The 17,644-nt window shown below is 37.4% G+C and overlaps 1 protein-coding gene across 2 annotated transcripts in view; it reads left to right on the top strand.

Annotated features, from left to right (window-relative positions):
* Window positions 1-17,644, top strand: part of TTC17 (tetratricopeptide repeat domain 17) — a 55,738-nt gene that overhangs the window by 18,434 nt on the left and 19,660 nt on the right. For both annotated transcript variants that reach the window (XM_039730966.1, XM_039730967.1), the window contains exons 8-16: window positions 328-467; window positions 687-847; window positions 1,165-1,277; window positions 2,201-2,341; window positions 2,775-2,890; window positions 3,990-4,164; window positions 4,660-4,737; window positions 6,863-7,087; window positions 9,201-9,387. In XM_039730966.1, the coding sequence (XP_039586900.1) occupies window positions 328-467; window positions 687-847; window positions 1,165-1,277; window positions 2,201-2,341; window positions 2,775-2,890; window positions 3,990-4,164; window positions 4,660-4,737; window positions 6,863-7,087; window positions 9,201-9,387 (1,336 nt within the window). The remainder of the gene's footprint in view (window positions 1-327; window positions 468-686; window positions 848-1,164; window positions 1,278-2,200; window positions 2,342-2,774; window positions 2,891-3,989; window positions 4,165-4,659; window positions 4,738-6,862; window positions 7,088-9,200; window positions 9,388-17,644) is intronic.

A 17,644-nucleotide genomic window follows, 5' to 3' on the forward strand; every position in this document is an offset into this window, starting at 1 on the left:
TCTTTTGAGGTTGATTTGTAATGGTTTACTCTTTTAGTGTGTCTTGTGGTCCACATGCATCCCATGCTTAAAGCTTAAGATTATGTCAAGATACTTTTATTCAAAAGTCTGTCTATTAGCAAAGGCTTTTCTCTGCACCTGGAAATAAATTCCAGTAAAATTCTTCTGCAGCCTTTCTTTAATAGATGTAGTAGCTTGAGAGTCAGAAATGACAGGCTGCTTGTTACCATAAATTAAAATTTCAGTTAATGGCTTCCTTTAAAACTGAGTATTGTTTGTTATATATTACTGCACAATGGCTAATTCTCTCTCTCGGTCGTTCTTCAGATGCTTGGAGAGTACAACCACTCAGTCCTGTGTTATGATCATGCTCTACAGGCCAAACCAGGGTTTGAGCAGGCTGTAAAAAGGAAGCATGCTGTGCTATGTCAGCAAAAGCTTGAGCAGAAATTGGAAGCCCAGCATAGGTAACTAAAATACCCCAGTGGCAATGCAGTCTAACTTCTGTAGTTCTGTTGCAGCAGTTATTTACCTTTCAAGAAGAATTGTTTTTAAATTTCTGTATTTCTTTGATTATACGATAGAATGAAGCATAAGAAAATTTTAAGAAACCTAGTGCAAGAGTGTAGGAAAAGGTGATATTCTAGAAAGCATTCAAAGTAAATCTTCTCTGTTTAATTTCCAAGATCACTTCAGCGAACGTTAAATGAATTAAAGGAATATCAAAAGCAGCATGACCATTACCTTAGGCAACAAGATGTTTTAGACAAGTACAAGCTCATCCAGGAGGAACAAATCTTGAGGAACATCATTCATGAGACACAGATGGCAAAAGAAGCTCAATTAGGTACAACTTTTTAGTGTTCATGCTCATTAAAACAATGAAATATGGCACATATTCTCATAAGTGTGAGGATATAACTTCTTCATATATTAAGATGGCCCTGAGTGGCTCTTGTGTTTTGCTTATTAAACCAAGAGATTGCAGTATGTTCTTGAACAGGGATTTCTTTGAGTCTTTTGAGGCTGGAGTTTCCTTTGGGCTGATGGAGTAAATAAAAAGGATTGACCAAAATGGGGACAAGAGAGGTTGACTGTGTGCTGTCTTTTGTCTTCTTGGAAACCACACTTCTCTAGTATAAGAGAATATTTTCTGCTCTGCAGGGAACCACCAGATTTGCAGATTGGGCAACCAACAGCATAGCTTGCACTGTCAGTGGGATCAGCCTGTTCGTTACCACCGCGGAGAGATTTTTGAAAATGTGGAATATGTTCAGGTTTGTCTGATTCAGGTTACATCCCATTTGCTTTATTAGCAAAATAATTTCAATTTTTTTCAGAGTTGACAAAAGGATTACATTTTGGGTGTGGTAATTATGGTAAAAAAATCTTAGTCTTTCTTTCCTAGAGTGCAAAGTATTTTAATGCATATTTCTTTCTATAGTAGTACAAGCTGAGAGACTCTGAACTATAGAAATAGAGAGGATTTATTGTGAAAGGCTTTGTTTTACCTAGAAAAGAGAATTACTTGAAATCAAAAACTTCATTTTAGTCCAAAGCCTTAGTTTCCTATGATTGCACCAAGAAAAATTGGTACAACAGTACTAAGAAGTTTGGAAGCAAGGTGTGTACTAATAGTGAAAATCCAGAATGACAGGCACCTTAGCAACACCTCTGCTGTGTTAGGACTGCAGATAAGGATTATGATTTTAGTTATTTTGCAATGTGGAGTATGTTCTGAAGTTTCCCCTTAACTAGTTTAAGAAATAGGAATAATTATTTTTAATTTTGCTGTTGTCTTTTGTTTTTCCTATTAGAAATTCAGATTATTGAGATAATTCCAAAAGCCGTGAGTCTTAGCATTTCTGACTTGATTTTGAGCTGTGCAACCTACATAAGTAGATTTTATTTGTGGCCTATTACAAGTATCTGCTGATAGCATTTTTCCTTGATTTGCACTTGTGTTTTCATTGTTGACTTTTTTGCAATATGAATATTACTCTTTCATGGTCTGAGTGGACCAAGAGGATGTTTTTTTTGGTGTCGTTTGTTTTTTTTGTTTGTTTTTTTTTTTTCCTACCAACATTTCAGCTTATCAGTGAGGCTTAACTACATAAGTGAGATGGGGAAATATCATGGAGAAATTCAACAAGGAATTTACCATCTTCTTTATTAAAATGTGTCTTTCTGTTGTTTCTAGTTTGGTGAAGACTCTTCAACTTCTAGTATGACATCCATGAATTTGGATCTTCATGCAAACCAAAGTGTTCACAGCCAGTCCTTGCAGTCTTCCCCTGTGGCTCGTTCTGTTGTTTCAGTATGGAGTGTGGAACCTAGCAGAGTGAGTGAAGAGGATGAGCTTTGCCCTTTCACAGAGGAGGGGTGAAAGTGAATCCTCTCCTTGTTTGTGTGACACTTCTTAGTGTTTGGGCCACAGTTTTGATGTGTGACAGCACTGGAGAATATAGCATTCTGTATTTCTTCAGTATACAAGAAACTGTGTCTAGGTTCTCTGTACTGGTTTCCCATCCTTTGAAACTTCTGGAGCACAGAAGGAGTTGTTCTTTAAACATCTGCTGCAAGTAAAGCAGTACAGCTAAAGACAGAAATTTCAACTGCTGATGTTAAAAAAAAGATGGAAAATAATAGCTATAAAGATCTCAGTTTTGTTTTGTTTTCTTCAGGCTATCCTTTAATATCCCTTTTATTATCTCATTCATTAGAATATTAAAAATGTTGAGAAAATATTAAAAAACAATTCCTTTCCCCCTTAGGACAAACAGCATATTCTTTGGCCTCAGCGGTCAGAATGCATGAAATCTTTCCCCAGAATTCCTGACCCAGAAGAACTGCCAACTTATTTCTTGCCTCCAGAAAACAGAGGATTCAGGCAAGTGTTGATTTTTAAAAGCTGTATTTGTAAATCTTCGTTTTATGAGTGAAGAGTATTTTCTTTCTGGAGAGGATGGATGCAATTAGTAATCAACAAAGAGGTGTTCAAACCTCTTTCTCTGGCCTTTCCACAGAAGGAAGGCATTTTCCTTGATTGTTGTCTTTGCTGTAAGTATAACAGCCGGGCCCGATTTCAGGGTGATTCTTCCCTGACTGTTGGTCCAGGGTGAGCACATTAAACACAGACAGAAGAGGATTTAAGCACAAGTCTGAATGTCTTGTGAACTATATTAACAAAAAAGAAATACCTTGAGAGAGAATGAGGTGAACATCTATTTAATAACTACAGTTAACTGTTGTGCATTACATACATCCTGTTAGCTTTAGTTATGATGAGAGAAAATGATGAAGACCAGAAAACAGTAAGAAAGGATTAGGGGTGGAAAACTCCAGCTCGTTCCTTTGGGACAGAGGTAGAAAATCAGCTTAGTCATAGAAGAGTCAATAATATTTGTTATTATATAGGATAAAATAAATGTGTCTGTACTGCAGTAGCTAACTTACATAGATCAATGCAGTGCTGTAATACCCTAGTCACTTAAATTATGACAGTGGTAGTAAAAAAGCTGGTTCGTTCTACATAGTCATTATAATACTAGTATTGAGCTTGTGTTAAAGGTTCCTATCTAAAAAACATCCAGCAACTTCCTTTGGAAAAAAACAGTTTTCATCTTAGAATGTTCTTTATACATAATTTGGCTACCTCTTGATGTTTTTGAAATCAAGTTCTTGTGTAGAAGTTCAACTGTTCTTTATCACACGTTTAGTCCTAAAGGTCACAGAATCCTTATTACCATAATATGAGAACCTTCTCTTACCTCTACTGCACTGTTCATTGTCTTGTTATTCTCTGCTCAAAAATGGAAAGTAAAGACCTTATAAATTACTTTTCAAGGGAAGGGTGGTCCTTGAGTTCTTCATGTTTGTAGTTCATATCTCATAGGAGTCTGCAGTATGAGGCTTAGCAGATTGTTGTATTTCTACATGATGACATGCAGCACATGCTGTTAATTTGTCTTGGTTCTCCTTATTGCTAGAATTCAGCCAATACTGACTATCCCAGGAGATACTGTTGACCATGGAGAAGCACAGGCACCAGATTGTTCTTCCATTACTGATGCTCGTAATAATGAATCTCTAAATATACTGGTCAAGGAACTAGACACTAATCTAGATTTGAAATTCAGGATGCCAGACAATCAAGCAAGACAAGTAAGAGTTGTTTTCTTGTTGGTTCTCTTCTGAATTAAAATCCTCCTTTTTATTGCATTAAAAATGTTATTCAGATCATGAAAGATTTTGATATTTCAAGCTAATGAGTATCTCTGAAAAATGTGGGCAAATTCTTTCTAATAGTATTGGAGAAAGGGTTAACTTGTCTGACTTCTTTCAGATGGTGGCCAAAAGCACACAAAATTGGAAATTTAATTTACTCTTTGAAATCACATATTTATTTTAAATCTAGCAGTCACTTGATACTATTCATTTCCAAGAGCTACTGCATTCTCCTAAGCTGCTAACTTCGTAGTGCATTCTGGAGATTGGTTGCTTTAATGTTATGTGTTCACATCATCTTCTTAGTACAATATATTTATCTTCGCTTTGCTAAAGAGACCATTTTAGGAAGCAAGTGTTGAATGGCCCTTGTAGATCTTGACTGTAAAATTTATTCAGTAGTTTGTGGAAAAACAAATCTTTGTCTTCCAGGTTTTGCATTCTCGTATCAACAATGAAACTATTACACTGGAGAAGATAGGAGTGTTTCTAGATCATGCCATGAAAAAGGTATGTCCTTCTGTCACATGAGATGAATTCAGAATTCTTACTCGAGATTTGTTTTTATACTTCTAAAGTAGTCAGTGACACACTAGAAAGGAGTTTATTTGCTGCCTGTAACTGAGATGAAACTAACTTTAAAAGCCATCTTTACAAGTAAAGCAGAAATACGTAGAGAAGTATCTTATTTAGCTTAATGTGTACCAAACAACCTGTAGTTGCTTGTTCATGTTGCAAGGATATGGAGCAGCAATATATTAGCTAATTCTGGGAGCCATTTGCTTAATTGGGGGAAGTAGCTTGAAACTACTCCTCCGTCTGCCACTCCTTCCTGCACGCCTGCCTTGTGCTTTTCCTCCTCCTTCCCACTGCCTTGCTTTTCCCCCTACTCTCCCTCCAAGGAAACCAACCCTCTGTCAATCTTCTGTCAGGATAATTAGCACTCTGGGGCAAAGAATGTACCTCTGTATAGAACCCAGTGGAATGCCACCTCCATCTTGCGTGGGGCCTTTTTTGAGTCAAATGACAGGAAGCATTGAGAGAGACGTTGACTCTTTTTGACATGTCAAGTTGATATTTCTCAGTTTAACTTTCTTGTAGAAGTTGTGTCAAGGTATTATATGTAGGTACTTTTTTAGTCTACAATCAGTACCATTTACTATATGCATTTGTTTTAATCAGGAGAAAAAATGAGCAGTAGGAGTTGATTCCTATTATTGTGTTGTTCAGAACAGTCCTATACACGTCTAATGTCTTACTGTGCAGTGCATCAGTATTTTAGTTTTAACTGTAGTATTCTAAATGCTAGAAGCCTTAACTTTTCTGCCTGCTGATGTAAGAACAGTCTAGTGTTTTACCTGTTCTGCTAATGATGAACTACTTAGAGCAGGAATGCCACAGTTAGTATCTTTGTATTGGGAAAGAGAGAATGCTAATACTTGCTGAGGATTTAGTTAGGGAGGTCATTGAGACCTGTGAATGGAGAGTAATTCAGTGAGGAGTTTGGAATGAAGAACATGCAAGTAATGTTATGTATGTGCATTGCAAAACAGGCGTCATTAATCATCTTGAAATCATAGATTATGAAAGATACTCCAAACAAAGAATATTGTATCACATTGATATCTTTCAGTTCATCTAGAACCATAGTTATAACTCTTCTGTGGGAGGGTTTTTTTAAAATCTGGAACAAAAATGTTCTTACTAACTCAATATAGTATCTCTGTTTTGCTTTCTTAATCCTAGCTGTATGTTTCCTACTCAGGCATGCATTTGGGCTTCAGACATGTAGGTAGGACTGAACATCCATTTCTGGTGTTGGTTTTATGCTGTAAATGTTTTGTAGAATTGGGTGATACAGAATGATGAAAATATTAAAACCTACTAGAACATACTTCTAAATTTCAAAGTGCATCTGAAAGTGGATGTTTTACCTACCTCTGTCAACCTATTAGTATTTTTAAATTCTGCTATTTCTCCTCTAGGTTGAGTGCTTCTTTTTGCTATTACAGGTTAAAGAGGAGGAAGGAACATTCAAGGTGTATTTGACACTTCCTCCATTCTTTCACCTGCTCTCACTTATTGCTTACTATTTTATAATCTTTAAACAGTATCTGATGCATGCCAGTTGTCAACTTTCATAAGACAAATAGATAACTAAGAAAAAACAACTCTGAAACCTTAAATTTATAGGGAAAGGTAATGTTAGAGGACCTGGAAGCACATCTAACTGTAATTTAATAGCTGCCTGACTTTCAAATTCTAGCATTTTACACTGATCTGATTTTGTATAATTTTAAGACTCTGAAGTGGCCCTCAAGCATTGCTTCCTGTAGTGAACTAACCATTATCACTTGTACATTTTAAGGGATTTTTTGGTCATGATACAGAGCATTCATACGAGTAGAGTGTGAGCAACAACTGCTACTAAATTGCAGTTCAGCCTGTAAATCATGCCCATTTGAGTAGAATGGAGCAGATTGAGTAATCTGCTAATAGTTACAGCAAAGTCTAATTTTTATCCATTTAATGATGTAGTATGCAATGTTTGCTTCTTATTAAAGAGCAGACATTTCTGTCTTCCTGAGACACCTCTTTGTGGGTGTTTTTATCCTTTTCCCTGACTCTCCTATAGCCAGAAGATCCTCTATGGCTTGTGCTTAATGAAGCTGGATTGTACTGGCGTGCAGTTGGAAATAGCACCTTTGCTATCACCTGTTTGCAAAAAGCATATAATTTGGCTCCACATGAGTATCAGGACATCCCTCTGGTCAACCTTGCTAACCTCTTGTTTCATTATGGTCTTCATTCGGATGCCAGCAGGCTCCTGCTGAAGGCTTTGGCCATCAATGCCTCTGAGGTAAGCTGAATGGGGGTTTGTGTTTGCCCAGCAGTGATGTCTTTTCCCTCATTATTTTCTAAGTACATGTTACTTGTGTTTACCTGCCGTCTTCCAGCTTGTGATTTGCAATGGATGTTAATTTCCATATAAATTCTTGACTGCACCAGGGTTGATGCTGATTGTTGAGAGTATAAACATCTAGAGAAGTTCTTGTAAATCAATGACAGTCTTCCAGCCTTGAAAACTTGTATTATCAACAGAACCTCCAAGGAATTTAATCCTGGTGTTTGGCAAGATTTTAACCTAAAACAGAGATCTGTCAAGCTGTCAGCATTGTATCTTGATTTCTAAAACCCTTAAAGTATTGTGTATGCCACCAAGACTTTTATAGACATCTTTCTGTGACACTTGATTTTTATCTGTACAGTTTTATTTGTCCCTAGGTTTTGTCTATATGCATGAAGGAAAACATGTTCTAGTTGTTTGGTGGCTTTTTTTCCAACTATAGATTCAAACCAGTTTTTTGTATTTCTGAACAGTAGCATGATAAACATTCAGTAGGTTGTCACCTATGTCATACAGGCAGTTTCTGTGTAAGCTGTTTGAACTACTGGACTGGCCAGAACAATTATGGAAAGAAAGAAGGAGGGAATGGCATTGCAGGGAGCACCTTTTTTCTAGCAGATAATTTTGGTCTCGCATCACAGACGCTTCAGTAAGAAGTTTGGCTTCTCTCCTGTGCTCTCTAATTAGATTAACAGCATTTAAACCTGCCAGGCCATCAGTCACCTAGCACATACAAAAGTTAAAAACAGGATAAGTTTATTCAGTGTAGCATGCAGAAATAAATTTTCAAGTGTTGGAAAGGAATATAGTCCATTTGGGTGGCAGGAAAGAGTGCAAAAAGGAGCTACAGAAAGAACTATGCTTGAATGATGTGCCTTAAGAAGAACATATGAAAACACAGCCTTGGAGGGGAGGAGCCTAGGAATCCTTAGGACCATGCTATGTGAGTAGGGCTTCTCTTGAAAAATACTTGCAAATGCTGCCTCATTACAGTAATGCCTGCTTGTATTTCTTTCAGATGTACTCAGTCCTGTAATACCTATTGTACCAGAAAAACTAGCAGGAGGCATTGTACTTGAATGGTATTTGCTGGAATATAATGGAAAGTAAATAAAAGTTAAAATTAATTACAGCTACTGGGAATAAAAGATGTGGTCCATCAACAAAAGCTGTTAAAAAGAAAAAAAATCCTGTTGCTCAGCTTGCACAGTTGTCTGAATGCTGTTCAGTAATTCAAGCTGAGTTGGAAAAATCTTCAGCTACTGCTCAGTCTTTGCATTTTTAGAGAATGAATGTAAAAAACTGTTTCAATGGGGAAAATGGCTGCTTAAATTAAAATACTATTGGCTTTTCTTTATCAGCATATTGGTAATTGCAACAAATTATTTTGTCCAAGTGAAAAACTTTTCAGTCAACCAATAAATGTAATACTTTACTGTATTAAAGTGTTGAGTTCTACCCAGAGGAAAAAGTTTTTATAATCTTTACTTTTCAAAAAAATACTTATTTTAGGGGTGGTAGCCAAAAGCAGTAACAAAAATATTGTTTTACAAAGAATCGAAAGGCATAAATAGCCCCAGACTAGTGTGACATTGGTGTTTTTGGTAACCTAGCTTTTCTAAGGAAAATCTGAACACTCTTGGCAAATGCAGTGCATCTGTCCTGCTAAAACACTAGTGATATTTTTATTTTTTGTGGACTTTTAATGATTCTAAATTGCCTTTACGCATCTCAGTTTAGTCCTGTGGCATTCTCTGCAGTAAACATTATGTTTCTTATGGTTAATGTTTCATTTCATTTTGTGTGTATTTAACAACTGTTTTTTTATTGTAGAAAGATGGAACTCCTAACACAACCCTATGGCAAAACAGCTTTTGGTTGCCACCAATGCATCAAGCTGTTAGTTTTCCATTTTAAGAATAGGCAGTGCCTGTTTAGGAAGTTTTCTAAATTCTTTCCCACCAAATTTATGAGCGTGTGACTTGACAAGGGTATTTCCTAGTTGGCTTCATTCTTAAAACAGTGAACATACTTATGCTGCAGTGTGTTGCTTTTGTGTTCACAGCCCCTGACTTTTCTGAGCCTAGGAAATGCATACCTGGCTCAGAACAACATCAGTGGAGCACTGCAGGCCTTCAGACATGCACTGGATTTGACAGCCAAGTGCTTGGAGTGTGAAAGCAGCCTGAAGATGATCCGCTGTCTGCAGTTTTATCCTTTCCTGTACAACATCACCTCTTCCGTGTGCAGTGGTAAGCAACTGCTGAAAGATGGACCACAAGTGAAATAATGTCTGTTTGCCTCGTGTATTTGAGATTATTTTTTTCTGAGTTTCCACCCTTCTGCTTCACAGTGCTTTCTACCTGTAAGGATCAAGGTTGAGATGTTGCTTTTAATGGAAAAGTTACAGTCCATTAAATAATTGCTTGAGGATAACTTCTTGAATATCTAGAGGGCTTCCACTGAGTGTAAATTAGTTCCTGACTGTCAGTAATACCTTAACAGCACCAATATCTCCTATTGGTTAACAAGGATTGCTGGATTCAGTATTTATGAAAGGGCACATCTACTGCTAGACTGCTCAACAGGGCCTTTGTAATCCCTTCAGGTTTTACAGTCAGCTGGATTTGTTTCTTTAAAGCTGAAGAATTTGATGAAGAGCAGTTTAGTTTTAATTCATATCCTTTCATTGTGTTCAGTACTTTGGTTGCAATTTTCTAGAGTTCAGTCTTTAAGGAACAGCCTGTCTTATGTCAGCATTATATGATTTGTATGGGGCCTGCAATCATTGCTCTTAACACTCCAAAAATTTGTAAGAATAACTTAGAATCCAATCTCTCTCCCAAAAAAAAAGTTGTAAATATTTTCAACAGAATGATTTATTGTCATTAATGGCTATTTATATTTTTTTAAAAATAATTGTTTTCGGAGGGGGATTCTTTCATTTTATTCAGTCCTACTGAATTTTTTCAGTACTTTTTCTGTACTTGAATATGGCCAATATGATACTCATGAGCAATCTTGAAGACAATTTATTAATGTATTTTCTAATCCCTTTTGTCTCAAATTGTTACTAAGGTATCTTTCCATCTAATATTTTCTTTATTTTCAATGTAAACCTTGCCAGAGAAGTGCTTGTGATTTTCAGCATTGGTAGGACTTCCCCAGAGGTTTTTTTAAATTCCCTCTTCAGTGGAGAGACATGGAGAAACCTCCTCTGATTTAGCATCTAGAATTGTGCTGTCTAAACACAGACTAGAGGCCATCCTATCTCCGGGTACAATATGGATGATGCCATCGTAGGTGAAATTCCAGGACTGTGCCATCAAAATATCAAAATAGTAGTACTTTATATGGCCCTGTGCATTTTGCAGTGATTGAGAGCCCATCAGCTGTGCAGAGAAATGAATGCTGCTTGGCTGAGTGAGCTGTAGTAAATGGTGTAGCAGCCCAGCTGGTGGGTCTCTTGCTGGTATGTCAACTCTTATGCTGGTACCTCACAATGAATCTCTTAACTTCAGATTGCCCTTAAAAAATCCTAGGAGATACTGTAAGCAGTAATGGAACTTCCACATTTCATCACAAGAGACACATTCATCTAAAAAGAAAAAACAAAACACTTATTTACTTTTAATTAAGATCTTTTAAAAGTCTGTAACTCGCAAGGTTAAAGTTATTCCAGTCAAACCTTAGTCATAGCTACTCTATTTTGCAGTCAAGCAGAAAGCAATATAAAAGTATATTCACAGAATTTAAACAGTAACAAGCAGTGGTTGTATCTGAACTCCAAAGTTATCTTTGACATCTTTTGCTTTATATGCTTTTCTTCCTTTAACTTGTCATAATGTAGTTTGGTTGATTCTTGGCTTCTGCTTGCATTGGTTCCTGATCCAGGGTGTTCATTCTGAGATCAGCTGTTGCAGCATATGCTGTTTAGGAGGTTTGTGTTTCTTGAATGTGAGGGAAAACCCATCTCAAAAGTGCTTAAGAGAAAAAGTGTTATCTTGCCTTTTTTTGCCAGCTTGGCCACTGCTTAGCAAAGTCAGTATAAATATATTCATGTGGTACATTGGAGTTGGGTTTTGGTCAATAAGGAATTCGTGAAGCTGCTAAATCAAGAGGGAGCAGAATATGCCTTAGCATGTTAATGTTCTCATTAAATTTCAGTATTCCATTATTTACGTATTTTACTCTGTATTTATATTATTTGCCTTTTTATAGGACTTTTCTTAATTTTTATTTTTTATTTTTATTTATAATATCATTTAGGTCATTTTTTGTTTTAGTGCAAGAAACCTGAAAATATAAAGCTGACAAATAGTGTAAATATTCTTTGTGCATTCTTGAGCAGAGTGTAAAATGAACATACTGGTTAACTCAGCCTTGATGATGATTTGTGATTTAAGTCCAAACTCAAAATTTAAAAATTGAAAAGTAGTTTTACCTATCTTATTTGCATAAGGTTTGGGTAAATATTTTTCCCCCACTGTAAACTTCAACTGACTCAAGAGGAACTTTGACAGGCTATATGAGGTAAAGTCTCCAAAACCAGAATGATTTCAAGAATGTGTACTCAGAAATCATACTTTACACTTAAAAGTATCCTGAAACTTTGGGAGCCTTCTGTTGCTCCTTCAGTCCAAGGAAAACAGTTGAAAAGAGATTGTTATTATTCACTTGATGGCATGTCATAAAGTATTTGTATCCTTTAAGATCGATATCTTATGCTGAAAACTGTACCAAGAATTTGGAATGACACATGTTTCTCTGGTTTAATATCTTGCTTTGATGAGCATTCCTTCAGTATTTCTGAAAGTAACAGCAGTAGGCTTCCTGTGCTTTGGGTTGTAGGCCCATGTGGTAGCTGTGTTTTTGCTTCGCCTGTCAAAAGCCTCTGTTCATGAAAACTGAACTGAGTAGCGAGACATGGAATTCCTTGCTCTGCTGCCGTGAGCCATCGGCAGAATCCAGCAAATGGTCAGTGGGAATTATATGCTAGCATGAGATGGAATATGGGATCAAAAATCTGAATTCATGGCCTGATTTTTGATTACAGTATGTGCTTGGTGTTTATTTCAAATAAGTGAAATAGGCATTATCTCAAGCATGTTGGGACGTTTGCTGTTAGCACAGGACATTGGAAGTGTGACAGACTAACACTGACTTTTTGGATGCTTGCTTATATTTTCCTGTCTGTACTGCTGCCTGGTACTGTTTTTTAGTAACTTATTTCTGGTATAGATAATTTATATTTCAAACGCAAGTCTCTTCATGCACATGAGAATGAGAATTAAAAATCTCAGACCAACACTTTTCTATTTAACTTTTGCCTCCTGTAGTCAAGTTTATATAAATGTTTGTTTTCATTGTAAAAGAATTTCTAAATCTGCAGAGGTTTTTGGTGGGGTTTTTTCTTATTTTGTCCAAAGTTATTCCAACCCTATCAACTGTGACATGTATTTTAGACAGCTGCAGGAGTTCAGGCAGTTGTATCTAATATAGATGATATATACAGCAAGAACCCACACAGTACCTTATTCCCAAATACCTGAGAAAATGGTTGGAAAACTTCATTCTTCCAGCATTATCCTGTGGTGATCCTTCTAGAGGTGACTTGGCAGTGTTAAAGGTGTTGCTACATCAGCTCTTAGGTTACTGTTGAGTAAGTTCCTGAAGCAGGTTAAGAAACTTCATGTTGCTTGACAGATAACTTCAGCACCCGTGTCTGACACACAGGTAACAGGACCAAGACGTGTGTGTTAACAAGCTTAATGTGAAAAACAGGGACACTCCCAAAGGTACAGAAATGAAATATTTGGACTGCTTATTAAGCTAGTAGAGAAAGCCAGGATCATTTTTGTCTGATACTAAATGGTGCATTGCTGAGATTTGTCTTGCACACTTTATGGCTTAAAGTATTGCGAGTAGCTTTTATCAGGTATTAAGGTTTGTAGAGGACTATCTAGCTGTGGGATTGTTCCTGTGGTACTTCACTGGCTGATGTAAACATTCAGATGTTGCCAAGCCTTATTACAAAGGTTACAGAATACGAGAACCATATTTTTAGTGTGATGGCCAGCTGGCCATTGAAACATACTGATTTGTTAGTTGCTGTTGGATAAGACTTTTCTTTCTATGTGTAAACAGAATTGTTGCCTGGGCAAACAGAAGTCATTTGTACTCAAAATAATTTTTATCAGACTAAGCATCTATCTCTGACTCACAGTTTGATTTGGTTATGAGCTCATGCACTTCACATCCTTTCAGACAAGACCAAAATTCAAAGTCTTATTAATAGACTGATGATATTCAGAAAGTTTCAATTTTCTTGAATTGAAACAACATGACTTGTTTCAAGCTTCAAGTCTCACTGTCTTTCATGCGTGGCAGGATAGTGCTTTTACAAAAGGCTTTGTGCTGCTCTGTGCACAGTCGAGGGAGTGTGAGTTCATTAGGAATGTATGTGTACACCACCGAAAAACCTGAATCCTTGTATGTGTTGAAACATGACTTGTTTCAAGCTTCAAGTCTCACTGTCTTTCATCCGTGGCAGGATAGTGCTTTTACAAAAGGCTTTGTGCTGCTCTGTGCACAGTCGAGGGAGTGTGAGTTCATTAGGAATGTATGTGTACACCACCGAAAAACCTGAATCCTTGTATGTGGAGGGAGTATTTGTGAGAGCAGTTCATCCTTCCTCAGAGAGAGTTCTGTAATGGGGATCCGCTTTAGGCGTGGCTTCAGTGCCCTCTTGTGGTACCAGTGCTCTGTGCAACACGAAATCAAAACTCCTGCTTTATTCTGTCTATTTCCCCTTAAAATAAAACATGGAAAAGATGCTTCAGCTTAAATGTATGTGGATTTCCTTTATCCCTCAGCACTTAGGTTCTTACAATTTAAAGTAAGTTAAAGTTAATAAGCTTATACCTTTAAGCAAATTGACCTGAAGGGGAGAGGTTGACCTGAAAGGAGAATCTCTACTTAAAACTCTAATAGTAAGCTTATGACAGATTAAATAACTTACTTAAATCAACATCCCAGTTTAAGCAAGCCCCTGACACTAGTTTGACAGCTGCAATCATCTCAAGTCCCTTTAGTAATATGAGATACACAAACATTAAGTAAAAGCATAACATAATTTTCTTCTCAGTAGTATGTTAAGACACAGGAATGTGAAATACTTTTGATTTTTAAATGCACCTCTCACTTAACTTAGTTATTCCCTACTAGTCATGAATGACTTGATAGTCCCAGCAATGGACAGCTACGTTTTTATTCCATTTCCTATGGATTGAGGTCCTCTTAGACATTTTTATTGTAAAAGTAGTTTTCTCCTTCTCAAACTGCTGTATCTTGTTTATCCAAGGAATGCTTATCACAGTGTGAATGGTGTTATATTAATGTTAACGGAATAAACATCCCCTAAGATGTTTACTTGTGGAACAAAGGGTATTGAGCTTCGCTCAGAATTTAATTGTGTTTTAGTTGAAGCAGAAGGCCAGAATCTATACCAATTATATGGGATTCTGAACTGAGCATTTCTGTACATTTAAAATTCAGCTTTTTCTCACCTTGATTTTCAGATTAGAAGGCAAAATTCATGAGTGCTCCTGAACCTTATTGAGAATACTGCATGTAATGGTACTCTTATTTATCTTAGGGTTTACAGAAGAAGTGGGATCTGTTACCATTTGTTTCTCTGTTGCTTTTACTCTCTCTCTTTTGCTTTGTGATAAAGTTCATCTGTATGAACAGAAGAGTCAACACCAGTAGGGTTTTTAAACAACAAGCAGAATTCTATGAAGCACAAGAACAGCTTGTCAGAGCTCTCAGAAACACATCATGGCAATCATTTGCCTTGGTCATGTAGCAGTAGCATGGAGAAGGCGGCTTCTGTGTGAAACAGTGGCAGTTTAAGATCATTGTTATCCTTTGAAGTTAAATACTCAGTTGTTTATTGGTGCCCCAGGCATGCGCAGGAGTGCACCCACATGCCTGTTGTTCACCCTGCAAGTTCTACTTGGAATCTGAAAATCAAGCTGGATTCTTTATACCTCTGGCAGCCAAGCATCTCTATCACTGAGGATCGTACAGTGACCATCTGAAAGATCTGGTGGGTGCCACACAGGTGGACTCTAGGTCACCATATTTGGGCTCTTTAGTGCTAAAGGAGTAAGAGGAGTATAACTTGTACTTGTGTAGAGTTAAAACATTTTGCAGAGTACAGGCAGGTGTGTGATATGAAGAATGATGTGTGCTTTTTGTCCCGGTGGAAGCCAACATCCCCAACATCCCTGGAGAGTGAGGGTGTTGGGAAACGTCCCATCAGGTCTTCCACTCAGATGTGCTTTTGAGTGGAAGATCTTAGAGAAATCAGCCTGGGAATGTGCTCTGTGAGAATAATGTGACCCAGTTATTTTGGATTTGTGCTACTGTTTCTGCACCACCGGCCCAGTAAGGGAAGAAGCAGTTCCCACAGTCCACTTTTGCTTCTGTAATCTTAGAATATTAAGAATATTGATGTGATCTTGAAGATAGTTGACAAGATGCAGGCTTCTTGGTACTTTTCATTCCTTGGAGCCTGATTTATAAAGCATACTTTTCCCTGAAAAGTCTTCATTTAGTGTCTCTAGAGTGGCTGAAGGAAGTTGAAGGTGAATGCCCTAATGCTGCTATGCCAAGCTCATTGAAACCTGTCTTCTCTTTCCATGTATTTTTCTTGTCAAAGCTATATAAAGGATATATAGATAGAGATTCTTAAATTGAAAAATGAAAGAATGTAGTACTATGTTAAACATGGCATTTTTAGCTACCCCAGTATCCAAAGGCTGTGTACCCACTGCTTGTGCACATTGCTTCCAAGCTGCTGCTAGCTGGAAAGCTTAGATTTAGAATCTTAAAGGTTTAAGATTGAGAATCTTAAAGGTTTCTGTAAACAATGCATGATTCTTTAAGTATATCTGTGTTGCTCAAATGTCATTCTCTTTTGCATGCATTTAATATGCTAATGAGTGAATTTGTTCTGCAGCTTCTTTTATCATGCAGAGTATGTCTTGCTATCCTACACACATGGCCTGCTTATTTCCTGCATGGCAGTGTACCTGACAGCTTCTCCCAACAGTCATTGGTCTCACTTTGCATCATGCTCTGTTAAGAATGGTATACCTGCCATATTTAGTGTTCTGTATCCATTCTGTCTTTTCCCAAGATCAGAAGGCCATTGGCTAGCAGAGGAGAGAGGAGAAAATTATGGCCTCAGCTGCTGTAGTAATTTCCCTGTGGAAGGGAGTTTAGAACTGTAGGAGAATTCAGTGGGAGTTCACTGATGCAAAACCATTCAATATGAAGAAAAAGCAGTGCACTATTAAACTAAATATAATATGATATTTCCCATTTTTATCTGCCTTTACAGTGCAAAAGACTATTCTTCATATGTTACCTGGATCTTTCCTTTGCTTGAGCAATGGCTACAGGTTCATGTAGGAAGAGGAGAAACATCAGGCATTGCTTAAAGGGAAAAGATTCCCTCTCCAGCTAAGTTTTAAAAAGTTGATACCTTCAGTTGTCAGATGTATTACCATTTTTTCTGCAGTGTGTGTGGTGCTTTTCTGTGACAAGAATGTAGAGAAAATGAGAAATTTGTGACTGTGTCTTCCTCTGTGAGAGGCTTTCTTTGCCAGTGGCAGTTACTTACGTGTAGCTGCTAAAATTTCTTACTGAACCTTAACTGGATGCACCACCTAGAGCTGGACTGACAAAGAGTTCCAACAACTGCATATGTTCAACAGCCTTTTAGGAGGAGCAGTAATTCCCCAGCTACATTTGCAGGGAGATTTGGTTTCACAAACGTGTTTATAGTTGAGCTGTACGCACTGAATTAGTGAGTTTATTAAAGCGTGTTTGGAAGGGAAAAGAGCCACATGTGGAAAAGTGACAATATGTAGTTTAGTGTCCTTAGCAGCTGGCCGACACCTTGAAGGCTGTATTCACTTGGTCTAAATCTGAGAACTTGTAAAGTGGTGATGTGTGGCCTCAGCCTGGAATGAGTCATGTGGAGGTTGTCTGGAAGCAGCATGCAATGCCATGTGCTCGGATTAAAATGAGCATTGCACGCTGAGCCACAGAGTGCCAGGCACTTAACTACCCCTGATCTGTCTGCTTTATTGATTTGTTTTTTCCTTTTAAGGTTGGTTGCCTGGTTCATGTGAGTTTGTGTTGTGCTCTGACTGTCCGCAAAGCTTTAAATCTATCATCTGTTCTGGCTACTAGAGACTGAAACTAGGACAGTTCAGCATTTCCCTAGAGGAAGAATTTGAAGCTTCTTGAATGTAACCATTTTGAGGAGAAGGGAATTCTTGCAAAAATTTTTAGTCTTTCTGCAGTAACTATTCTATGGCTTTGTACTGTTCTGGCAGTGTTAGGAGTGTTTTCTTGTTGAATTCTAAAGTGGTTGGCAGTATTCTTGTCACACATAACCTTCTGCAGGTACTCCTTACTTAAGGCTAATCTTGG

This window comes from Passer montanus, unplaced genomic scaffold (genome assembly GCF_014805655.1).
Source record: "Passer montanus isolate IOZ18808 unplaced genomic scaffold, ASM1480565v1 scaffold75, whole genome shotgun sequence".
NCBI classification, from domain to species: domain Eukaryota; kingdom Metazoa; phylum Chordata; class Aves; order Passeriformes; family Passeridae; genus Passer; species Passer montanus.